The sequence below is a fragment of the Gopherus evgoodei genome, chromosome 1 (assembly GCF_007399415.2).
Source record: "Gopherus evgoodei ecotype Sinaloan lineage chromosome 1, rGopEvg1_v1.p, whole genome shotgun sequence".
Classification (NCBI taxonomy): Eukaryota; Metazoa; Chordata; order Testudines; family Testudinidae; genus Gopherus; species Gopherus evgoodei.
The window spans coordinates 368,676,611-368,701,972 of record NC_044322.1 but is presented as its reverse complement, the minus strand read 5'-3'; the positions used below and the strand labels follow the sequence as shown (position 1 = coordinate 368,701,972).

General features: G+C 60.5%; 1 protein-coding gene across 4 annotated transcripts in view; it reads left to right on the top strand.

The window, feature by feature from the left end:
- The first annotated feature begins 231 nt into the window (after positions 1 to 231).
- Positions 232 to 25,362, top strand: part of CPT1B (carnitine palmitoyltransferase 1B) — a 49,105-nt gene continuing 23,974 nt past the window's right edge. Inside the window, exons 1-11 of one of the 4 annotated variants that reach the window (XM_030540436.1) lie at positions 232 to 305; positions 2,844 to 3,003; positions 3,788 to 3,927; positions 4,373 to 4,544; positions 4,747 to 4,848; positions 18,422 to 18,559; positions 19,567 to 19,644; positions 19,893 to 19,967; positions 20,072 to 20,156; positions 23,830 to 24,025; positions 24,339 to 24,524. In XM_030540436.1, the coding sequence (XP_030396296.1) occupies positions 2,863 to 3,003; positions 3,788 to 3,927; positions 4,373 to 4,544; positions 4,747 to 4,848; positions 18,422 to 18,559; positions 19,567 to 19,644; positions 19,893 to 19,967; positions 20,072 to 20,156; positions 23,830 to 24,025; positions 24,339 to 24,524 (1,313 nt within the window). In that variant the 5' untranslated portion in view covers positions 232 to 305; positions 2,844 to 2,862. Of the gene's footprint in view, positions 306 to 2,843; positions 3,004 to 3,787; positions 3,928 to 4,372; positions 4,545 to 4,746; positions 4,849 to 18,421; positions 18,560 to 19,566; positions 19,645 to 19,859; positions 19,968 to 20,071; positions 20,157 to 23,829; positions 24,026 to 24,338; positions 24,525 to 25,362 lie in introns of those variants that run through there. The other 3 variants (XM_030540344.1, XM_030540600.1, XM_030540517.1) reach the window with 3 other exon arrangements.

Genomic DNA, 25,362 nt, shown 5'->3' with positions numbered 1-25,362 from the left:
AGCTGGAGGGGCATGGGGGGTGGGCAGTGCCTGCGGGTGAGAGCCGCGTGGAGCCGCTTGCTCACCTCTGCCTAGGAGCTGGACCTGCTGCTGGCTGCTCCCACGTGGTCCGCGCAGGGTGACCAGATGTCCCGATTTTATAGGGACAGTCCTGCTATTTGGGGCTATTTTTATATGGGCTGCTATTCCCCCCACCCCTGTCCCGATTGTTCACACTTGCTGTCTGGTCTTGGTTTGCGGCGCCAGGACAAGCAGGCAGCCTGCCTTAGCACCCCCACTGCACTGCTGACTGGGAGCTGACGGAGGTAAGCTCGTGCCCCAATCTCCAGCCCCAACCCTGAGCCCCCCAAACCCTGAACCCCTCATCCCCAGCCCCACCCTGCAGCCTTCACCTCTGCACCCCAACTCTCTGCCCAGCCCTGAGCCCCTCCCACACCCCGAAGCCCTCATCCCCAGCTCCGCTGGGTTGCGGGCTTCAACAATTTTCTTCAACTGGGAGAAAAGTTTGAAACCATTGACCTATGGCTATGGGCTGGCCCCAGCCAGCCCCGAACGGCCCATCCGTAGTGCCCCAGAGAAAACCCAGCATGGCTCCTGCTTTGCCACTCGAACCTTCGAATCTCCGCCCGCTGGGTATCAGTACCAAGGCCACGGGGCAGCGTCACCCGGCTGGGTCATCTGAATGGTACAAACAGTCCCCACGGCTGTCCCAGTCGGCTTAGGAGCAGGGGGCTGAGAGCTGGGGGGTGGCCCCTGCGGGGGGACAGGGCTGAGACCTGGGGCTGGGGGTGGCCCCCTGGAGGGGGGACAGCGGGGCCTAGAGCTGGGGCTGAGGGCCAATCCCCGGGGGTTAAGGGGGGGCTGAGAAATGGGGCTGGACAGTTGACCCATGGGGCGGGAGGGCCTGGAGCTGAGGGCCAGTCCCCTGTGGGGGCAACAAGGCCTGGGGTGGGGGGACAGTGGGGCTGAGAGTTGGGGCTGGGGGGTGGTGCTGAATCCCTGTAGGGGGTCGGGCCTGAGAGCTGGGGTTAGGGAGTGGCTTCATGAGGGGGGGCAGGGCCTAGAGCTGGAGGTCAGATCCTGTGGGGGCAACAGGCCCTGGGGTTGGGAGGAGCAGTGGGCTGAGAGCTGGGGCTGAGGGCTACCCTGTGGGAGGGGTGCCTGGGAGTGATTCCCTGTGGGAGGGCGGCAGGGCCTATGACTTGGGCCGGGGGGAGTCTCCTGTGGGGTTAGGGTTCCCCTCTTTAGGAAGCCCTCTGTGGGGGCAGCCCCTGGAGGGGTTCGGTTCATGCTGGGGCCGAGGGGTCCTCTCTGGGGGTGGGGGGGTGGATTGACCTGGGAATGTCTCTAGTTTTACTGGGGCTGTCGCGTGGGGGAGGGGAGAGCACGGGGTGACTTTAGGTGAGGGACGGTACCTAAGCCAGGAGGGGGGGTGGGGAGTCAACACCTTGGCCAGGTAAACTTGATAAAAGGAGAGGAGGAGCCGGGGGGAGGGGAGAGAGCCTGCTGGGCAGGGTTTGGCTTCAGTTTTGGGCTGGCTGGGAAGGTGCAGGGAACCCCAAGTCTGGGGTCTAAGCTCCTTGCCCCCCAGAGGGACCTGGCTGGGGGGGTCCTGCTTGGGACTGTGTTCCTGTTGTCTAATAAACCTTCTGTTTTACTGGCTGGCTGAGAGTCAGGTGCATCGCAGGGTCCTGACTCTCCGACACTCCATGACATGGGGCAGGGGGCACCCTCTCTGGGTTGGGAGGTGGGGCAGGGGCAGGGGCAGGTGATGCCTGCTCTGGGGTGGGAGATGGGGCTGGGGTGGGGCAGGGGCAGGGGGTGCCCGCTCTGGAGCAGGAGGTGGGTCTGGGGTGGGGCAGGGGCAGGGGTGCCCTCTCTGGGGCGGGAGGTGGGGCAGGGTCAGGGGCAGGTGATGCCTGCTCTGGGGTGGGAGGTGGGGCTGGGGTGGGGCAGGGGCAGGGGGTGCCCGCCTTGGAGCGGGAGGTGGGGCTGGGGTGGGGCAGGGGGTGCCCTCTCTGGGGCGGGAGGTGGGACTTGGGCAGGGTCAGGGGGTGCCCTCTCTGGGGCGGGAGGTGGGACTTGGGCAGGGCCAGGGGGTGCCCGCTCTGGGGTGGGAGGTGGGGCTGGGGTGGGGCAGGGGGTGCCCGCTTTGGGGCGGGGCCTTTCTGGGCTCTCCCAGGAGCCGGCTGGGGCTGGGGGTTCTCTGGCAGTTGGGGCAGGGAGGGTGGAATCGATCCCCCAGGACGTCCGGTGCCAGGGTCAGGAGGCTGGTGCCCTGGGGCAGCCCCTAGCAGCCCGACCCCCCGTGTTGGGCGCTGGTCAGACGCACCAGGAGACAGCCCTGCCCCACGGAGCTCTCCACCCATTCCTGTCGCTCTAGGGGGTCAGGGCTGGAGCCGTCGCTGCCGCGGGGCAGGGATTTCTCAGCTGTGGGTCACCAGGCCATGGAGATTGGGGCTCCGAGAGCAAGTTGGTCCCTGGGCGGGTCGCTGAGCCTGGCGAGCCCCCGGCGCCGGGAGCCGAAGGGAGCTGGCCCGGGCCCCTTGGGCTCTACGTGTGCAGAGTCCGGAGGAGCGTGGCCATGGGGTCCCCTTCCCTCCGCGCCCTCCGGGGCTGCCTCTGTCGGCCTGGGCCTCGGGCTGGGGTCGGGCGTTCCCCGTGGGGCGGGGAGGTCCCGTTTCCTGGGCAGGGGGTGCCGCTCAGGCGGGTTACGGGGGGCAGCGCTGCTTTGTGGGCCGCGTGTAGGGGTGTCAGGAGGGGCAGATGCCGGGGAGAAGGGGGAGCGAGTGCCCATGCTCAGTGGGGACCCCAATGCCTGATCTCTGCCCCTCCCCCGGCAGGCAGCGCGGGGCCCCCAAGATGGCGGAAGCTCATCAGGCCGTGGCCTTCCAGTTCACGGTGACCCCCGAGGGTGTCGATGTCCAGCTGAGCCGTGAGGCCCTCAAGCAGATCTACCTGTCCGGGGTCGCCTCGTGGAAGAAACGCTTTGCCCGCATCAAGGTGGGCTGGGCCCCAGAGGGTGATGCTGCCAGGGGACACGGGGGTGCAGTGTCTGTGTGGGTGCACTGCTGGGATGGCAGTGCCCAGGGGGTCTGGGGGGATGCAGTGCCAGGGGATGCAGTGCCAGGGGGTAGTGCTGGGGTGGCAGTGCTAGGGGGTGCACTGGGGGATGATGGATTGTCAGTGCAGGGTGGGTATTGGGGGGTTTGGTGCCAGGGTGGTGGGGCTGGAGGGTGCAGAGCTGGGGGGACTATGGGGGGCACTGGGAGGGGAGTTTGGTGCTGAGGGGTGTTGGGAGGGCCCTGGAGGTGTGTGGTGCCAAAAGGTGGGGCTGGGGGTACTACGGGGTGTGGTGCCACAGGGTGGTGGGGCTGGAGGTGCAGTGATGGGAGGCCCTGAAGGATTGTGGTGCTGGTATGAGGTGCTAGGGGGCACTGGGTGTGGGGGGATGTGCTTCTGGGAGGTGCTGGGAAGGCAGTGGGGGTGTGTGGTGTCATGACAAAGGGTGGGGCCGGGGGCACTGAGGGGTGCGGTTCTGGGGGAGTTATGGGGGGCACTGGGAGAGGAGTGCAGTGCCAGGGGGTGGGCTGGTGGGCACTGCTGGGTGCGATGCCAGGATCACGCTGGGGCTGGGGTGTCCTGCAGCACTGGCCACAGGGAGGGAGCGGGGAGGCAGGCTGGGGGACTATCGTGGGGCGCGTGGGGAGGATCACGGGCTGTGCCACGGAGGCAGCTCCCAGGTGCCCCCTGCCCCACATCGCCCTGACTCATGCTCTCCCCCCAGAACAGCATCCTGACTGGCGTGTACCCCGCCACCCCCTCCAGCTGGCTGGTGGTTGTCATGGCGACGGTGAGCTCCATGTACTGCCGCATTGACCTGTCCATGGGCCTGATCTGCCACATCAGGCGGTACCTGCCCAGCTGGTGAGTGTCAGCCGCCCCAGCGGCAGGGCCAGCTGCCCCAGGCCTCCCCGCCCGCCTGGGGCCTCCCTTACCCGGCACCCATCACCGCAGCCTCTGGGCCTCCCAGTCTTTCCTGTCTGTCTCCCCATGGGAAGCTGGGGCCCAGAGGTGAGGTGACTGGCCCAGGTCACACAGGGACACTGTCAGAGCAGGGACTTGAACCCATGGCTTCCACGTGCCAGGCCAACACTCGAGCCATTGGCCCCACTTCCCTTGGCGTCCGCTGGGATTTCCCACTGATTTCCCACTGGTACTGCTGCTCCCTCCCCAGGAGCCCCCAGTGATTCCCGGAGCCCTGGTGCCCCCCGCATGCAGGGTCCATGCTGCTCCACGGTGCCTGGTAGAGGAGCCTGCCGGGCGGAGAAGGCTGCCCCAGCACTGAACTTCCTCTCCTCATTCATTGCAGCCGCTACCTCAGCTTCCAGCACCGGACCCTGCTGAGCGCCGCGCTCTTCTCCACAGGGGTCTGGCTCTCGGGGATCCTGCTCTGCCGGCAGTCTCTCAAGCTGCTGCTCTCCTACCATGGCTGGATGTTCGAGCCCCACGGCAAGATGAGCTGGAGCACCAGGGTCTGGGTGGTGAGTATGCCGAGGCAACCTGTCGCTGGGTATGCATGCGGCAGGGAGGTGGGCGGTATATCTGTGAGATGGGAGGGTGGTTCATTGCTGTGGAGGGGGTACAAGACTCTGGCGGGGGGGAGGTGGTATGTTAATAATACACCAGGCAGAGTGTGGGGGCTCAGTCCCCCCCTTCACTCCAGCCCCCTCCTTTGCTTTTCAGGCTCTAGTGAAGGTGATGTCTGGCCGCAATCCCATGCTCTACAGCTTCCAGACCTCTCTGCCCAAGCTGCCAGTTCCCAGCGTGGAGGCCACAATCCGTAGGGTAAGAGGGGCATTATCTTACATAGTGACTCGTCTCACCACTGTCCTGTGGCAGTGAGTTCCACAGGGTAACCTTTTGCCTTTCCTTGTATCTGTTATATCTCAGTGTCCCCAAGTGCCCCTTGTAGTTCTCTTATGGGACTGGCTGTACCACTCCTGCCTTTCTAAGGGCAGCACTTGCTGGACTGGATGGCAGATGATGTCCACTTCCCCAGCGAAATGGAAGCTAATCTGTAGTCTACTGTATCGCCACTTAGTGGCATCGAGTGCAAAACACCCTGTTGAAATGACCTCTGCCATACCTGGCAGCTTTTTAAAGGATCTTTTGTGGAACACATCTGGTGCGTATAAGCCAGTCCGTAGCTGGTACAGAAGTACATAACATGGTGTCAGGAGTCAACTAAGAACAGAAACAGAAGGAACCAAGCAACAAAGGTTGCAGGATCGCATCAACATACCACCCTTCACTGCCCCAGAGAACTTCAGCTTTGGCAAATCTTTCCAACGGACAGAATGCAAGTGGTAGTTTGCAAGACTTCAGACTGCAAACATACCCACAAAGAAGGTTTTCTGAACTTGGGCCAGTTTACCACAGAAATAACTTACAGCCTGAATCCATAGCTTTTGATCAAAGGACCACCGACCAGCAGCCTTCTCAGCTGCAGTGTGGCACCAGGATGGACCTAGTGAGAAAAGTAGAAGAACTCATGGAATATCTGGTGATATTGGACTTCTCAAAGGAGATCTCATACAAATCACCTTAAGAGATGATGCTGAACCATACAATGTACATTCTTCTTCGAGTGATTGCTCATATCCATTCCAGTTAGGTGTATGCGCCGCGCGTGCACATTCGTCGGAAAACTTTTACCCTAGCAACTCCGGTGGGCCGGCAGGTCGCCCCCTAGAGTGGCGCCATCATGGTGCTTGATATATACCCCTGCCGGCCCACCCGCTCCTCAGTTCCTTCTTACCGCCCGTGTCGGTCGTTGGAACAGTGGAACGCGGCTTAGCTGACCTCCACTTCCCTAGCTACTCGTAGTTCTCGTATACAGTTATGCAGTTATAATCCTTTTATATATATATTTGTATAGTTATATGTTTTTTCTTTGCTAACATAGTTAGTTTAGTAATAGTTAGCGGGGTTCAGGAAGTAGCCCCTTCCATGAACCCGGTGCCGGAGCCCATGCACGGCTCACCGGGTTTTAAAATGGGCTCGGCCTGCCAGAAGCCGATGCCGAAGGGAGATCCACACGACTCCTGTTTGAAGTGCCTCAGGGAATCACACTTGACAGCTAAGTGCCCCATTTGCAAGGCTTTTAAGCCGAGAACAAAAAGGAGTGGGACTTTCACTTACCCCTTCACCTTTGGTGCCGAGCGATGATCAAGCGGCTGGCAGAAGCGCCTCCTCGGCACCGGACCCCGCCGGTACTGCCAAGGCCTTTCGGCACCGGCCATCGCCGGCACCGAAGTCGACTCGGCACCGCTCCCTTCCTCCGAGGTCGAGAAAGCCTACGATTCCTGCTGGTGCCTGACGGCTCCCCGGCACGCGCCGTGGTTGAGTCCCCTGCTCCTGCTGCTTCCGTGCCACCTGCATCACAGCCAGAGAACTCGTCTAAGTCGGATTGCCCGGCACCGACACCTGCAGAGGCACCGATGACATCGGCACCGTCAATTCCAGTCCCCCAGGGCCATTGAATCCGGTGCCTGACAGCTCCCCGGCACGCTCCGTGGTAGAGCTTACTGCTCCTGCTGCTTCCGTGCCAACAGCACCGCAGCCAGAGAGCTCGTCTAAGTCGGATTGCCCGGCACCGACACCTGCTGAGGCACCGACGACGTCGGCACCGTCGATCCTGGTCCCACAAGGGCCGTAGAATCCGGTGCCTGATGGCTCCCCGGCACGTGCCGTGGTTGAGCTACTGCTCCTGCTGCTTCCGTGCCAACGGCACCGCAGCCAGAGAGCTCGTCTAAGTCGGATCGCCCGGCACCGACACCTGCTGAGGCACCGATGACGTCGGCACCGTCGGTCCCGGTCCCACAAGGGCCGTAGAATCCGGTGCCTGACGGCTCCCCGGCACGCGCCATGGTTGAGCTACTGCTCCTGCTGCTTCCGTGCCAACGGCACCGCAGCCAGGGAGCTCATCTAAGTCAGATTGCCCGGCACCGACACCTCTGAGGCACCGACAACGTCGGCACGTTCCAGTCCCACAAGGGCCGTCGAATCTGGTGCCTGACGGCTCCCCGGCACGCGCCGTGGTTGAGCTTATTGTTCCTGCTGCTTCCGTGCCGACGGCACCGCAGCCAGACAGCTCATCTAACTCGGATCGCCCGGCACCGACACCTACCAAAGCTCTGCCGACCTCGGTACCGTCGATCCTGGTCCCACGAGGGCCGTCGAATCCGGTGCCTGACAGCTCCCCAGTATGCACTGTGGTTGAGCCTGCTGTTCCCTCCACGCCGGAGACATTACCAACGGTGAGGGATCTCATTGCCATGACAGAGTCGATGCTGCCTGACCCCGGCACCGCCGGTGCGGGTAATACAGTCTCTTCATGTGACTGTCCTCTGTCAGCACAGCAGAGCGGCACCGTTCATGATCACAGTCCCGCAGACACTCCAGGTCCTGTCGGCACGCCCGACACCACTTGCAGTCCCGGTGCTGTTTTCCTCATCGGTACTGGTCGCACTCGCTGCACGGGTCGGTATCCCGCTCGCCGACCCGCTATCGGCACCGTTCCGACTCCCGGCACTGCGACAGGTACCGTGACTCCTGTAGCCTCTCCCCGAGCCTCGAGATCTTGGTCGACCTCCCGGCACCGTTCTGGTTGCGGGTCTGGATCTCGTTCCAGGTACCGGTACGCCTCCCGGTGCCGGTCCCCGGTGCCGAGTTGGGCAAGGTCCGATAGAGTCAGAGACTCTGCCTGTGCCTTCTTTTAGTACCTCCATGGCCATCCAGACACGCATCTGTGTCATCCCACATGCGCAGTTCTTATGCTCAGGACCATGATTCTGGTATGATGGCCAGCGGGCGCCAGCCCCGAAACCGAAAGAGGCTTGGCGAATGAACCTGCTTGGCCACCAGGTGTACTCTGCAGGGGCCCTGCAGCTCTGGGTAGCAAAGCAACAAGCCTTGCTTAGCTGCTATAATTATAGCACCTGGGTGAAGGTAGTTTAGTTTATGGAGTTTCTCCCTCAAAACTCCCGCCAAGAGTTCGCTGCCGTCTTGGAGGACGGGGGAAAAAGGTACCCAGAGCGTCCCTCCAGGCCTCGTTGGACGCAGCAGACTCTGCAGCCAGGACTCTGGCTTTTGGTGTCGCCATGAGGTGCATCTCATGGTTTCAGGTTTCAAACCTCTGGCCGGAGCTGCAGTATGCCATTCAGGACTTACCCTTTGTTGGTAAAGGCCTCTTCGCGGCAAAGACAGCCCCAGGCTGCGAAGCCTGATGGACAATAGGGTCCTAATGCGCTCTCTCAGCATGCATATGCCAGCGACCAAACGCAGGCCTTTCTGGCCCCAGCCGCCATACTCTGTGCCTAGCCAGAGACAGGACTTTGGCAAACGGCGAGGCCAAGGTGATCGCAGACGAACGTCAGGACCCCTAAAGAGCCAAGGTCAAGGTCCCTCGCAATTACCACTGGGACCATAGACGAACCTTCCAAGGTGCGCCTGAGGGCGGTGTACCAGTCACAGGCCAGGATCCCAATCCCGCTTTCTCCTGGCGTGGCCCCAGTTAATTTTCAGATCGCTGGGTCCTGCGCACGGTGGAGCATAGGTACCACCTCTAATTTGTTCCAGCCCTGTCCCCCTTCAGGGACCCCTCTCACGAGCAATTCCTCGTACAAGAGGTGCAGACGCCGACTGACGAAAGGGGCAAGGGGTTTTACTCCCGTTATGCCCTAGTCCCCCACTCAAACACAGGTCTCAGACCTTCCTGGTCCTGCACGGACTCAACCGGTTTAGGATAAGGTTGAAGTTCCGCACGGTATCCCTGGGAACCATTATTCCATCCTTGCCTCCTGGGGGCTACTATGCCGCCCTTGATATGAAGGACGCGTACTTTCGCAACGCCATCTTCCCTCCGCACAGGAGATACCTCCGCTTTCTAGCCAACTGTCGGTACTTCTGGTTTACGACCATAGTCGCCGCCTACCGTCGCTGATGTCGGATATGCGTTTTTCCGTATCTGGACGATTCGCTTATCCGAGGAGACTCTGAGACACAAACCACTCAGCGTGTGGGCATCGTCACGGTCTTATTCACAGGTCAAGGCCTGATGATTACTATAGAGCAATCCACTCTGGTTCCCACGCAGAGGTTGGACTTCCTAGGGGCTATCCTGGTCTCCTGCCTAGCTGGAGCCTGCTTGTCACAACTGCGGTTTTAGGCGATGGCAACAATCATCTGAGGTCTGCAGGCTTTCCCAACGACCTCGGCTCGTTCTTGTCTCAGTCTCCTGGGTCCATGGCTGCCCGCAAGTTTGTAACCAAACACACCAAGCTCCGCCTCCGTCCTCTCCAAGTCCGGCTCACCTCGGCGTACCACCCGGACAGGGAGCCAATGGTCATGGTGGTCACCATTCCCTAGAGCACCTTAGGCTCCCTAGAGTGGTGGCTAACTCCCTCCCTGGTGTGGGCAGGGATGTGGTTTCATCCGCCCCAGCCCTCACTGCCCCTGACGACGGACGCATCATCTCTCTGCCCGAGTGCTCATGGTCACCTCCGAGCTTAAGGCCTTTGGTCTTCTCAGGAGCTGGCATTCCACATCAATGCCCCAAAAATGAGAGTAGTCTGACTGGCGTGCCAGGGGTTCCAGCGGCAGCTGCGAGGCCGTGGTATCTCGGTGTTTACAGCCAACACAACGGCCATGTGCTTCATAAATAACCAGGGAGGGACATGGTCCTCCCCCCTTTTGTCAGGAGGCCATCCATTTCCAGGACTTTTGCATGGCCCACTCAATGGAGCTGGTGACGTCCTTTCTCCCAGGCGTTCGGAACGTCTGGCACTTTGACTCAGCAGGTTTTTCCTGTCTTACGAGTGATCACTCTGCCCCATGTGAGGCGTTCTGCTTTCCAGAAGTGGAGATGTTTCCTCACATAGACTGTTCGCTCACCGCAAGAGCAGAAAATACCAGATGTTCTGCTCCTTCCAAGGTCTCTCCTCGGGATCGATCTTGGATGCATTCCTGATGCCGTGGAAAGGCCAACTCCGTTATGCCTTCCCACTGTTCCCACTGGTTCATTAGGTCCTGCTCAAACTCCGCAGGGGCAGAGCGCGCATCATCATGATCACTCCAGAGTGGTCCAGGCAGCACTGATATACCACGTTGCTCGGCCTGTCAATAACCGACCCAATTACCCTGCCACCCCACCCAGACCTCATCACTCAGGGCAATGACAGGCTTCATCACCCTGACCTGCAGCCTCTTCGCCTCACGGTGTGGCTGCTGTGTAACTGAGCCGGGGTGACAGGAAGCCTTCCACCTGGTCAACGTACTGGGCCGGATGGAAGCGTTTCTTCTACAGCTGCAATACGCTCGATCTTGCTCCTCCTGAGGTCTCGATCCCCTCTATTTGGCCTGCCTCTGGCCTTCAGCGGCAGGACCTGGCGGTATCATCGCTGAGGATACACTCAGCAGCCATCTCTACCTTCCAGCCAGGCTAAGGTGGACGTTCCGTGTTCTCACACTCTATGGGTTCGAGGTCCCTCAAGGGCTTGGAGCGCTTGCACCCTCGGGTGCGCCGCCCAGCCCCAACCTGGGACCTCAACCTAGTTTTAACCAGACTTATGTCTCCCCCATTCGAGCCGTTCACGACCAGCCCTCTGCTATACCTGTCTTGGACGACAACTTTCCTCGTAGCTGTTACATCGGCCAGACGGGTCTCCGAGCTCAGAGCTCTTACGGTGGTTCCGCCGTACACTACGTTTCACAAAGACAAGGTGCAGTTATGACCGCACCCGGCTTTCCTCCCTAAGGTGGTTTCGGCCTTTCATGTTACCCACAGCTCAACGCAATGGGCACAACCATTGCACTCCTTGGACATCTGTGGAGTGCTCGCATTTATATTGCGCTGACAGAACCATTTCGTAAGGTGCCCCAGCTCTGTCACGGTAGCAGACCAAAGGGAAGGCTTGCTTGTTTTCCTCTCAGAGGATCTCATCTTGGGTGTTGGCGTACATCCGCACTTGTTATGATTTGGCTCATATTTCCCCAAGCCACATCACTGTGCATTCTACCAGGGCTCAGGCTTCATCTGCCGCCTTGCTGGCTCGTGTTCCTACCCACGAGATCTGTCGCGCAGCTCCATTGGTCCTCGGTCCATACCTTTGCTTCGCAGTATGCCCTGGTTCAACAGTCAAGAGATGCTGTAGCCTCTGGCTCAGCAGTTTTCATTCTGCCACATTTCACTCCGACCCCACCGCCTAGGTAAGGCTTGGGGTTCACCTAACTGGAATGGATATGAGCAATCACTCGAAGAAGAAAAGACGGTTACTCACCTTTGTAACTGTTGTTCTTCGAGATGTGTTGCTCACATCCATTCCACACCCGCCCTCCTTCCCCACTGTCGGAGTAGCCGGCAAGAAGGAACTGAGGAGCGGGTGGACTGGCAGGGGTATATATCAAGCACCATGACGGCGCCACTCTAGGGGGTGACCTGCCGGCCCACTGAGTTGCTAAGGTAAAAGTTTTCCGACGAACATGCACGCGCGGCGCACACACCTAACTGGAATGGATATGAGCAACACATCTCGAAGAACAACAGTTACAAAGGTGAGTAACCGTCTTTTCACCTAGCAGGATTCCTATCTCCGCACTTCATACAGTGGAAACAGTTAAAGAGAATAGAGCGGATGGGCATAATTGAGAAAATCTCTGAGCCAATAGCATGGTGTGCCCCAACGGCACCGGTTATAAAGAAACATGGAAAAATATGAATCTGTGTGTATCTTAAAAGACTTAATGAGAAGAGGAAGGTAAGAGAAAAATAAATCCTCCCACCTCTGGCTGACTTCCTCCCCAAAGTGAAAGGAACTACAGTATTCTGCAAGCTGGATGCCTCGAGCAGATTCTGGCAGATTGCTTTAGCCAAAGAAAGTGGTAAACTGATTGCATTTATCACCCCCCTTGGGAGATTTTGCTTTTGTACATGACCTTTTGAGATCACTAGTGCACCTAAAATTTTCAAAGACCGATCGCAGAACTGTTAATGAACCAAGTGGAGCTGCAGGTTTCACGGATGATATTCTGATAGGTGGATCTTTGAAAACTCTCAAGGAAGCCCTGAGCCTGATCAGTCAATTTTGGACTGAAGCAAAACAAGGAAAAATGTTTTCCGCCCCACTCCCCAAATGGAGTGGATGAGTCCTAGCCCTAAGTAAGAGCAATTCAAGAACTGACTGCACCAAGTCATGTACCAGAACTGAGATGTTACTGGGGATGGTCAGTTACTTTGGTTGATACCTACAAGTCATTTAGACTTGCACTGAATGAGCTGTTAAAGTCCAACACTTCATGGCTATGGGGTCAAATCAAGACATTGCCTTAAAAAAGTGAAGGAAATTGTCTCAGCAGCTCCAGTTTTCAAGTTCTGTGATCTGAGCAAACCCACAATGGGGTCAGTGTGACGCAAGCAGCTATGGTGTGGTGTGGTGTTGGAACAACTGGGCCTGGAGTGGAAGCCAGCTGCATTGGCTCTGGCATGCTCACCGAAGCAGACAGTCGATCTGCACAGATTGGCAAGGAGGGCCAGGCAAGCGTGTGGGCATGTGAGCACTTTTGCAGATAGCTGTGTGGACTGGATTTGTTTACACTGATTGATAACAGACCATAAACTACTTAAACCTGATCAGGGGAAAAGACCTGAGTCGAGCACCCGCTGAGGTGCCAGTGTCTATTGCTAAGATTAATGCGATTTAACCCAATTGCTGGATATGTTCCTGGGAACAATCTCCGAGTAGCAGACACTCTGTCACGGAGCCAGGCATCGTGCCCAACTACCTGTGAGCTCGAAGAGGAGGTAAAGGCGTACGAGGATGCTGTGGACACACGCAGACCAGTGTCGGGAAAGAGACAACTCCAGCTACAGAAACCAACCCCGATAGACACACAACTTCAGGAAGTTCTTGTCACAAAGTGTGGGGGAGTCAGGGCCCTGCACCCCCCACTTCCTGCGATTCACTGGGACTCTCAGCCAGCCAGTAACACAGAAGGTTTATTAGACGACAGGAACACAGTCCCAAGCAGGACTCCCCAGCCAGGTCCCTCTGGGGGGCAAGGAGCTTAGACCCCAGACTTGGGGTTCCCTGCACCTTCCCAGCCAGCCCAAAACTGAAACCAAAACCCCCTCCAGCAGGCTCTCTCCCTTTGGCCTTGGCTACACTCACACTTTACAGCGCTGCAACTGGGGTGTGAAAAAACACCCCCCTGAGCGTTGCAAGATATGTAATCAGGGCAGCAGCGCTGGGAGCGCGGCTCCCAGTGCTGCACGCTACACCGGTAAGGGATGTGGGTTACATGCAGCGCTGGGAGAGCTCTCTCCCAGCGCTGCCGCTCTGACTACACTCACACTTCAAAGCATTCCAAATGTAGCCATACCCTTTGTCCAGCTTCCCAGGCAAAGGTGTTGCCTCGCCCCCCACCCCCTTCCTGGCTCAGGTTACAGGCTCGGGTTCTGTCCCTCACCTAAAGTCACCCCCTGCTCTCCCCTCGCCCATGCAGACCGTCCCTACTGCATCACAGTTCTAAATTACGCTGGGCAGCAATCTAAAGGGCACTAAAGAAGTGGCAAGAGGCTACTTTGCAGTGTGGGGACAATTGAGCGACTCTGATGGACTCAAGATTCAGGTTAAGAATTCATCATGGGTACTTGAGTAAAGGTCACAGGCAGGTCGTGGAGAATAGACAATAAATCAGGGAAGCCCGAGCCCCACCACCCAGGGCAGAGGCTGCAGAGGTCACCTAAGATCCCAGAATCCATGACCTGCATGACCAGCTCATAGCCCTGCTCATGATTAAAGGCAATTGCCTTGTAATTCCCAAGGAAATGAGAGGAGAAATCCTAAACCCCATCCGTGAAAGGCATCATGGATTAACTGAATGCTTTGAGTGAGCCAACCAGTCAGCGTGGTGGCTGGGCATCAGCGAGGACGTAAAGTATCTGCATGTGAATCTTGCAGAACTAACAGACCATCACAACACAAAGAAAATGAATAAAACTCCCCCTACCAGACAGACCTGGAAAGAATGAGCTGCAGATTTATGGGACACTATGACCTTGTCCTTGTGGACTATTTTTCCATGTGTTTATGTAACAGTGACAGACCCCAGTCATCAACGTGCAGGATTGAACTTGGGACCTCTGGAGCTTAGAGCATGAGCCTTTGCTGCATGAGCTAAAAGCCACCCAGCTTTAGGTAAGGCTGTAGAGCAGACTCATTAATCTCTCTCTCTCTCGGTCTCAGTGCCACTAGATGGGACAGACACCACTCCCAGGAGGTGTGTGGGTTAGTCAGAAAGAACATATTTGAAAGCCATGACATCTTATCTTGTTACAGAGAAATGGATGTGCACTTTTGCTCACTTTGGCATTCCAGAACAAACAGTGACAAACAACGAATCACAATTCACTACAACAGAATTTAAGCCCTTCCAAGCGAAATATGATTGTGATCATAATACTGGCAGGCCACATTACTCACAAGCGACTGGAGAGGCTGAGAGAGCCGTAGAGAGAGTCCGAAAATTCTACAGCAGGAAGATCCATTCCTTGCTCCTCTGAGCTACCGATCAAAACCAATTGCAGGTACTGGCTATAGCCCAGCACAGCTCCCGATGGGAAGACAACTCAGGTTCTTTTCCAAAGTTGGAAAGGTAGTTCTGTCTCCAAAGTGGGCAGACGTGAAGAGAGTGGCCAGCTTGGATGAAAAGGTTAAAAGAGCATCTGAACACAGACGTCACTTTGTTACAGAATTTCCAGGTCCAGAGCCTAGTGCCCATGTTCACGTCAAATTGGATGGAGACAAAGGAGGGCCAACTCCAACTGTGGTAACGAAAAAGAATTCAGAGGCCAGATCATAGGTGATCACGACCAGCAGTGGAGAGTTCAACAGAAACCATCAACATCTACAATTCGTTCCTCAGAACAATGAACGGAGCAACCTCTGCAGATGCAGAACAAGAAGAGGACGACTCAAGAACTCCAAGCAGACCAAAGCCCATCCTTGTACCTAATGGACAGCCCCACGACCGAGTTGTTTCACATTCGGGTCATGTAATTAGCAAACCAGGATGCTTCAGACACAGACCGATCCATGCTGAACTTCAAAGCCACATATTGTCCATGGCAGGAATGGGGCATTTCAAGAGGGCGACGTGATGAAAGGCGAAATGGCAGAGCCGGCTGAGCTGCCAGCTGGCGCGGTGTGTACAATACAGTGGAACCTGAGCGTTCTGAACGCCTGGGGATGGAGGCTGCACCCAGCCTGACGCTGACCAGAGCCTTACAATTCTTCTTTCAAACAGTTACATCTGAACATTGACTTGCTGCGGCTCTGAAAGTTCCCTGTGCAGAAGAGAAATGCTGCTTGTAGCCATCTTAACTGAAATGAAACAAGCCCAGATGCAGCTCCCTGCAGGGCCTCCTGGGGGGGAGGCAATTTGCCCTGGGCCCCACAGGGGCCCCCATGAGAGTTTTTCAGGGCCCCTGGAGCGGGGTCCTTCACTCACTCTGGGGACCTTGGAAAACTCTCGTGGGGCCCAGGCCCCGGAGCTTCTCCGCTCCAAGTCTTTGGTGGCGAGGGGTCCTCCCACACCGGGGCAGAAAGACCCCCTGCCGCTGAATTACTGCACAAGCAGGACCTGCCGCCAAAGTGCCGGGTCTTTGGCGGTAATTCAGTGGCAGGGGCCCCCCGCCACGGGTCTTTGGGGCACTTTGGTGGCGGGTCCTGGAGCGGAAGGACCCCCTGCCGCCAAATTAGCACTGAAATGGGGGGCCCCCGCCACCGAAGACCCCAGGCCCCCTGAATCCTCTGGGCGGCCCTGGCTCCCTGACCTAGTCACATCTCCCCCTAACTCTCCCCGTGGTGTGTTAGTAGTTCACGTTTAACACAACGCTGTCCTGTACCTGCTTTTCTCCCCTCTGCTGCTGCCCGGTTGTGCACTTCCGGTTCCAAATGAGGTGTGCACTTGACTGGCCAGTTTGTAACTCTGAGATATGACTGTTATTTACACAAACCTCGGCCACACCTTGCCAAGCCTTGAAGGGCGTTACGGGGTGTGTAAGGCGGCTCTGTGACCGGTCTCTAGCTGGTACAGGAATATGACACCCGCAGGATCTCTGGCTCGTGGGCTCCCCACTGCAGGGCCTGTTAGAGGATCTCTGTACTGGGAAGGAAATGGGCATGGAGGGGAACTCCAGTCACGGGGCCGGTCCTGCCCCGTGGACGCAGTAAAGCAGCAGATGGAGTTGCTCTGACCCTGACGCTGCAGAAGAGCCTGAATGGACTGAAGTGTCTGTACCTAGAGCTGGGAGCAGGGAGATGGGCCAGGAGGGCCAGGCGATAGCCAGCGTAATGCAGTGCTGGGAGGCTGGGAGGCTGCAGCTCGTAGCCGGGCTGGCGGGCTACAGGGGAGGGACAGCAAAGGAGTGACCACTCCAGGGAGCTGCAGTTGGACAGCGCAGGATCCTCGGTGTTAGGGACCAGGGAAAGCAGCTCGGCACAGACATGCCCGCTGCAGCCTCCAGGCCAGGAGCAGAGTGAGTCAGACCCCCTGGCCTGGCCGTGGAGACCCCTGGATGTCACTCTGTGCTGGGTGGCTGTCTATAGTGGAACAAATGCAGCCCAGTGGGCACCCCCAGGAGCTCTGTCCTGCAGCGTGGGCACACCAGGTGCAGCGTGGGGACCCCACCAGGGCCCTACTGCTGGGCAGGCAGCAGGGCTGGTCCTGCTGCAGGCCCCGAGCGTTGCTGGGAATGTTCGGCAAAGGAAGACTCCGGAGGGGCTGGCTGGGGGCGTGGGAATGGGAGAAGCCAACCCGGGCTCGAGTGGCTACAGAACTAGTGGGGTAGGGACCCAGGGAGCGAGCGGCTCTGTCGGGGGGATTCCAGGGGGTGGAAAGGGGAGAAATGGGGGAATCAATGCAGGAAATGAGAAGCCTGGTTTCAAGCAGTGGGTCTTGGCAGGGAGCTGGGGGACTGTTTCCCAGGAGAAGGGTTTGAGAACCGGGGCAGGGGGCTTTGCTTCCCAACGGGTGGAGCTGGCTGGGAACTGTCTCCAAGGGAAGGGCTGGGACACTTAGAACTGCTGCTGCTTGGAGCGGGGCTGGCGAGGTGGCAGCTCAGACCCTGTGACGATGCGGTTCTGGCGGGACCCAACTGAGAGTGCTAATTCAGGACCAATTGCTCAAACAGGGCAGTCACAGCCCTAGGCTGGGGTTTTTCCACCTCTAAGACAACCCAAACCAGCCAGACAAAAAGGACTTCGGTTTCACCCCACTGGCTAACCACAAGTCACACAAGCAATTTCCTTAGACACTCCAGTCTCCCAGTATCACCACCAGTGCCACCCGTCCTGGGGATGAATGGTTATGAAAACCAACACCCCAATAAAAGAAAATGGTTCTCTCGATCCCAAAGAATCAAGCCCCAGACCCAGGTCAATATACACATCAGATCTTACCCACAAATCACGCTGTTGCCAATCCTTTAGAATCTAAAATCTAAAGGTTTATTCATAAAAGGAAAAAGATAGAGATGAGAGCCAGAATTGGTTAAATGGAATCAATTCCATCCAGTGATGGCAAAGTTCTTAGTTCAGGCTTGTAGCAGTGATGGAGTAAACTGAAGGTTCAAATCAAGTCTCTGGAACAACCCCAGCTGGGATGGGTCATCAGTCCCTTCTGCAGAGCTTCAGCTTGTAGCAAAGTCCTTCCAGAGGTAAGAAGCAGGATTGAAGACAAGATGGAGATGAGGCATCAGCCTTATATAGGCTCTTTCAGGTGTAAGAACACTTCTCTGTTCTTACTGTGGAAAATTACAGCAAAATGGAGTCTGGAGTCACATGGGCAAGTCCCTGCACACCCTGCTGAGTTACAAGGCGTATCTGCCTCCTCTCAATGGGTCAATTGTGTAGCTGATGGTCTTTAATGGGCCATCAAGCAGGCTAGGCAGAGCTAACACCCACTTGTCTGGGATTTTTCCCAGCACCAATTTGAAATACAGACAGTATACAGCCAATACTCATAACTTCAACTACAAAATGATACAGACATACAGACAGCATAATCATAACCAGCAACCCAGAACCTGGTCTTAGACCCCTTATATGACCCCCTTTACATAAGATTTGGTGCCACTATAGGACCTTAGTTGCAAACCATGTTCTATATGGTCCCAGTTTATATCAATAACGTCACAGACCCACACAGCAGGAATCCTCTCTTTGCTCTGAAAGGAAGAATGCACCCGCTCTGAGCCCTGCCCAGGACAGCGGGGCCCCAGACCGCAGTGGGACCCCGGTGGGGGGCTCAGGCTGCCCCCTGCAGGGAGCCCAGGCTCAGGCTGGCCGTGTCTCTGCAGTACCTGGAGTCCGTGCACCCGCTGCTGAAGGATGAGAAGTACCACGAGATGGAAGTCCTGGCCCAAGCCTTCCAGCAGCACACAGCTCCCAGGCTGCAGAAGTACCTGGTCCTCAAATCTTGGTGGGCAACCAACTATGTGAGTTCCCCTCCCCCTGTGCCACCGAGTGCCCAGAGCCAGCAGCCCTCCCGCTCCACTCTGCTCCAGTTCCTGCCTCTCCCGCCTTCTCCTGGGTCCCTCCCCAACTACCCCAAAGCCAGGGTCTGGAGGCCAGTGGGCTGTAGGCTCTGGGGGTCTGCAGTGCCCGGACTGGCAGGACGTGGGAGCTGGGCCGTGGGAACTTGTGGCGAGCCTACCTGCTGGCAGGGGCTGGCTCCGCATGGGGGAGAGCTGCCCTGGGCTTGCCCTGGCAGTACCCCCCACGTCCCGCTAGCCCCAGGGCAGGAGTGGGGCTCTCAGGCCTGTGACAGGAGCTACAGACCATCTGCCTGACACGTCCACGTGGCTCCATCTGCCTCGGCTCTGCCTGTGGGCACCAGGGCTGGCTGAGAGGATTCACTGTCCCCTTGGCCCCCCATCATCATCAGCTGCTCCAGCATCAGTGCAGCGGGAAGCGAGGACTGTTAGGCACCCTCCACCCACCCCGCTTGACTGGGAGGGGGCCGGTGGGGAGCCGTGGAGCAGACAAGGAGGTCGGAGGCTTGGGAAGGGCTAGCACGGGCTCAGAAGTGACCTGGTCCTGCCAGAATCCCTGGGAGCCCGAAGGCCCCTCCCACGTCTAACTGGCACAGCAGCATGCCCAGTCTGTCACGGGGTGGGGGTTGGCGGCAGCAAGACTCAAGTCCTTGTGAATCAGGGACCCCCGGCCGGCTCCCCTCTCAGGAGCTTGGGGGCTGCGGGAGGCAATGCAAGGACACAACCCCGCGTGTTGTTCCCAGCCCCTCCTGCAGGAGGCACTCACAGCCGAGCTGTCCCAGGATGGGAGGTGGGCACCTGGGACCACCTTCTGGGACATGCCCTGGGGTCCCACGGCCTCAAAGGAGGCAGAGGCAGCGCCACGGAGGAGTCAGACAGGCCCCTGCCAGCCCTGGCCTCTCCTGCCGCCCTTGTCTGTGCTGCCCGCTCATGACGCTCTCCCGTTGCAGGTGAGCGACTGGTGGGAGGAGTATGTCTACCTGCGCGGACGAGGCCCCATCATGGTCAACAGCAACTACTACGCCATGGTGAGGGCGCAGGGCCAGCTAGGGGGGGCTTCAACCCGTCGTCTCCAAAGGGCACCCGGTGGAGCGGCCAGAGAGACTGACCCCCTTCCCCAGAGGGGCCCAGGGTGTGGGGGGTCACCCTGCTGCTGGGCTGGGGGCTGCACCCCCAGAGCCTGAGCAGTGGGGGCTGGGGCTCGGCTTGTGGCAGGCTGTGACCCCCTCCCCCCATTGCCCAGGATTTCCTGTACGTGACACCCAGCCCCCTGCAGGCAGCCCGGGCCGGCAACTTCGTGCACTCCATCCTGCTCTATCGGCGGAAGCTGGACCGCGAGGAGATCCCCCCGGTGAGTGTCTACATGCCACGTGGGGCAGGGCTGGGGGGGGTGCTGAGGCTGTGGGAGGGGCAGGCAGGGACCGTCTGAGAGTCCTCTCTGTGCTGTGCTGCTAGGTGATGGCGCTCGGCATCGTGCCAATGTGCTCCTTCCAGATGGAGAGAATGTTCAACACCACCCGCATCCCCGGGCTGGAGTCAGGTACGTGACACGGGGCGAGGGGGAGCAGGAACCCGGAGCCGCTGCTCCCTCTCCCCAGAACCAGGACCCAGAGCCCGTTTGCCCTGGGCACAGCAGCTGTGTTCCCCGAGGGGCAGCGCCCGGAGCCCGTTCCCCCCACGGCACTGTGGATCCGTTCCCCCAGGGCAGTGCCCGGAGCCTGTTCCCCCACGGCACTGTAGCTCCGTACCTCCAGGGCAGTGCCCGGAGCCTGTTCCCCCACGGCACTGTAGCTCCGTACCTCCAGGGCAGTGCCCGGAGCCCGTTCCCCCACGGCACTGTGGCTCCGTTCCCCCAGGGGCAGTGCCCGGAGCCCGTTCCCCCATGGCATTGTGACTCCGTTCCCCCAGGGCAGTGCCCGGAGCCTGTTCCCCCACAGCACTGTGGCTCCATTCCCCCAGGGGCAGTGCCCGGAGCCTGTCTCCCCACAGCACTGTGGATCCGTTCCCCCAGGGGCAGCACCCGGAGCCCATCCCCCCACGGCACTGTGGATCCGTTCCCCCAGGGCAGTGCCCGGAGCCCGTCCCCCCACGGCACTGTGACTCCATTCCCCCAGGGCAGCGCTTGGAACCTGTCCCCCAACAGCACTGTGGATCCGTTCCCCCAGGGGCAGCGCCCAGAGCCCGTCCCCCCACGGCACTGTGGATCCGTTCCCCCAGGGGCAGCACCCGGAGCCCATCCCCCCACGGCACTGTGGATCCGTTCCCCCAGGGCAGTGCCCGGAGCCCGTTCCCCCACGGCACTGTGGCTCCATTCCCCCAGGGCAGCGCCCGGAGCCCGTCCCCCCACAGCACTGTGGCTCCATTCCCCCAGGGCAGCGCTCGGAACCTGTCCCCCAACAGCACTGTGGATCCGTTCCCCCAGGGGCAGCACCCGGAGCCCATCCCCCCACGGCACTGTGGATCCGTTCCCCCAGGGCAGTGCCCGGAGCCCGTTCCCCCACGGCACTGTGGCTCCGTTCCCCCAGGGCAGCGCCCGGAGCCTGTCCCCCCACAGCACTGTGGATCCGTTCCCCCAGGGCAGTGCCCGCAGCCCGTTCCCCCACGGCACTGTGGCTCCGTTCCCACACGGGCAGCGCCTGGAGCCCATGCCCCTGGGCATCGCAGCTCTGTTTGCCCCAGGGCAGCGCCCAGAGCCCGTCCCCCCACGGCACTGTGGCTCTGTTCCCTCAGGGCAGTGCCCGGAGCCTGTTCCCCCCACGGCACTGTGGCTCTGTTCCCTCAGGGCAGTGCGCGGAGCCCGTTCCCCCCATGGCACTGTGGATCCGTTCCCCCAGGGCAGTGCCCGGAGCCCGTTCCCCCACGGCACTGGGGTTCTGTTCCCCCAGGGGCAGCACCCAGAGCCTGTCCCCCCACAGCACTGTGGATCCGTTCCCCCAGGGGCAGCACCCGGAGCCCATCCCCCCACGGCACTGTGGCTCCATTCCCCCAGGGCAGCGCTCGGAACCTGTCCCCCAACAGCACTGTGGATCCGTTCCCCCAGGGGCAGCACCCGGAGCCTGTTCCCCCCACGGCACTGTGGATCCGTTCCCCCAGGGCAGTGCCCGGAGCCCGTTCCCCCATGGCACTGTGGCTCCGTTCCCCCAGGGCAGTGCCCGGAGCCTGTTCCCCCCACGGCACTGTGGCTCCATTCCCCCAGGGCAGCGCTCGGAACCTGTCCCCCAACAGCACTGTGGATCCGTTCCCCCAGGGGCAGCACCCGGAGCCCATCCCCCCACGGCACTGTGGATCCGTTCCCCCAGGGCAGTGTCCGGAGCCCGTTCCCCCACGGCACTGTGGCTCCATTCCCCCAGGGCAGCGCTCGGAACCTGTCCCCCAACAGCACTGTGGCTCCGTTCCCTCAGGGGCAGCGCCTGGAGCCCGTTCCCCCCACAGCACTGTGGCTCCATTCCCCCAGGGGCAGCGCCCGGAGCCTGTTCCCCCCACGGCACTGTGGATCCGTTCCCCCAGGGCAGTGCCCGCAGCCCGTTCCCCCCACGGCACTGTGGCTCCGTTCCCACAGGGGCAGCGCTCGGAACCTGTCCCCCAACAGCACTGTGGATCCGTTCCCCCAGGGCAGCGCCCAGAGCCCGTCCCCCCACGGCACTGTGGCTCTGTTCCCTCAGGGCAGTGCCCGGAGCCCGTTTCCCCCACGGCACTGTGGATCCGTTCCCCCAGGGCAGTGCCCGGAGCCCGTTCCCCCACGGCACTGGGGTTCTGTTCCCCCAGGGGCAGCACCCAGAGCCTGTCCCCCCACAGCACTGTGGATCCGTTCCCCCAGGGGCAGCACCCGGAGCCCATCCCCCCACGGCACTGTGGATCCGTTCCCCCAGGGCAGTGTCCGGAGCCCGTTTCCCCACGGCACTGTGGCTCCATTCCCCCAGGGCAGCGCTCGGAACCTGTCCCCCAACAGCACTGTGGCTCCGTTCCCTCAGGGGCAGCGCCTGGAGCCCGTTCCCCCCACAGCACTGTGGCTCCATTCCCCCAGGGGCAGCGCCCGGAGCCTGTTCCCCCCACGGCACTGTGGATCCGTTCCCCCAGGGCAGCGCCCAGAGCCCGTCCCCCCACGGCACTGTGGCTCTGTTCCCTCAGGGCAGTGCCCGGAGCCCGTTTCCTCCACGGCACTGTGGATCCGTTCCCCCAGGGCAGTGCCCGGAGCCCGTTCCCCCACGGCACTGTGGCTCCGTTCCCCCAGGGCAGCGCTTGGAACCTGTCCCCCAACAGCACTGTGGCTCCGTTCCCTCAGGGGCAGCGCCTGGAGCCCGTTCCCCCCACAGCACTGTGGCTCCATTCCCCCAGGGGCAGCGCCCGGAGCCTGTTCCCCCCACGGCACTGTGGATCCGTTCCCCCAGGGCAGTGCCCGCAGCCCGTTCCCCCACGGCACTGTGGCTCCGTTCCCACACGGGCAGCGCCTGGAGCCCATGCCCCTGGGCATCGCAGCTCTGTTTGCCCCAGGGTAGTGCCCGGAGCCTATCCCCTCGCTGCCTTTTGGCTCCGTTCCCCCTGGGGTGGTGCCCGGAGCCCGTCCCCCCGTAGCCTGGCGGCTCCATTCCCCCTGGGGTGGTGCCCGGAGCCCGTCCCCCCGCAGCCTGGTGGCTCCCTTCCCCCAGGGCTGGCGCCCGGAGCCCGTCCCCCCGCTCCCTGGCAGCTTAGTTCCCCCAGGGCAGTGCCCGGAGCCCGTCCCCCGGCTGCTCAGTGGCTCCATTCCCCCAGGGCAGCACCTGGAGCCCGTCCCCCCACGGCCTGGCAGCTCTGTTCCTTCAGGACAGTGCCAGGAGCCTGTGCCCCGGCTGCTCAGTGGCTTCATTCCCTCAGGACAGTGCCTGGAGCCCGTCCCCCCACGGCCTGGCGGCTCAGTTCCCACGGGCAGTGCCCGGAGCCCGTCCCCCGGCTGCTCAGTGGCTCCATTCCCTCAGGACAGTGCCTGGAGCCCGTCCCCCCATGGCCTGGCAGCTCTGTTCCCCCAGGACAGTGCCCGGAGCCCGTCCCCCCGTGGCTCTGCACCGCAGCTTGGCTCTTTCCCAACACTCCTAGGTGCAGGGCCCCATGGGCCCTTGGTTACCCCGAGGGCTGCCGTGCAGGCCCAGGCTGGATCCTGGCAGCCTGGTGCCCGGACAGCTCAGGCTGCAGCGAGCTGTGGAGAAGGTGACTGTGGCTGGTGCATATCCTGCCTGCAGACACCCTGCAGCACCTGTTGGACAGCAAGCACCTGGCCGTCTACCACAAGGGCCGCTTCTACAAGCTGTGGCTGTACCAGGGCGGGAAGCTGCTGAAGCCGCGGGACCTGGAGCTGCAATTCCAGAGGATCCTGGACGACCAGTCGCCCCCGCAGCCTGGGGAGGAGAAGCTGGCGGCACTCACTGCTGGAGAAAGGTGGGTACCCAAGGAGGCCATGCCAGGGGCTGGCTAATGGGGCACTGCCAGCCTTGGGGACCCAACCCTGGGGAACTGGGAGCCCCTGGCCCAGCGAGCTGGTGATGGGCATCACCAGCTGGGAGACCGCCCAAGTGCAGGCAGGGGAGGGGGACTGGGCCTGGCCCGTGGTGGGAGGAGGGGAAGGGGGACTGGGCCTGGCTGGTGGTGGGATGGGGGATTGCCAGGGGGATGCATCAGGATCTTGGCATAGGTCTGCCCCAGCCCCTTGCTCAGCCTCAGTAATGTGTGTCCCCCTTCCCCATCTGGCCAGGGTCCCGTGGGCCGAAGCCCGGGCCAGGTTCTTCAGCCAAGGGAAGAACAAGGTGTCTCTGGACGCCATCGAGCGGGCTGCCTTCTTCCTGGCACTGGACGAGGAGGCGCACGGGTACGAGCGGGGCAGGGAGGATAGCATGGATGGCTACGCCAAGTCCCTGCTGCATGGCCGCTGCTACGACAGGTACGGGACAGAGCTGCTGCCCCCTACCTCCACCCTGGCACTGGCCTGGGCACTGGCCTCTCCAGCCTTGACTCTGGCCTCTTCCTATCACGGCATCCCTCCCCGTTCCCTCGCATGCCTATGCAAGCCATGGGTCTCGTGCCTTGTCCCCCACCCCCTTGTGCTCCCCCTGTGCCATCGCGTGTCTCGTGCCATGTCCCCCACCCCCTTGTGCTCCCCCTGTGCCATCGTGGGTCTCGTGCCATGTCCCCTGCCCCCTTGTGCTCCCCTGTGCCAGCTGCAGGTCCCATGCCGTCCCCCACCTCCTTGTGCTCCCCTGGTGCCAGTCATGTCCCCCACCCCCTTGTGCTCCCCCCGTGCCAACTGCAGATGTCATGCCATGTCCCCCACCCCCTTGTGCTCCCCCCGTGCCAGCCACAGGTCTCACGCCATCCCCCGCCTCCTTGTGCTCCCCCCATGCCAGCCATGTGTGTCTCCCACCATGTCTCCCAGCCCCTTGTGCTCCCCTGGTGCCAGCCATGTCCCCCAGCCCCTTGTGCTCCCCCCATGCCAGCCACCTGTGTCTCTCATCATGTTACTCACCCCCTTGTGCTGTCCCTGTGCCAACCATGAGTCTCACACTGTGTCCCCCACCCCCTTGTACTACCCCCGTGCCAACAGTGTGTGTCTCCTGCCATGTCCCCTACCCTCTTGTGCTCCCCCCTTGCCAACCGCAGGTCTCACACCGTGTTGCCCACCCCTTTGTACTCCCCTCTGTGCCAACCGTGTGTCTCCTGCCGTGTCTCCCATCCCCTTGTGCTCCCCCCTCTGAACTCCTCCCGTGCCAGCCACAGACATC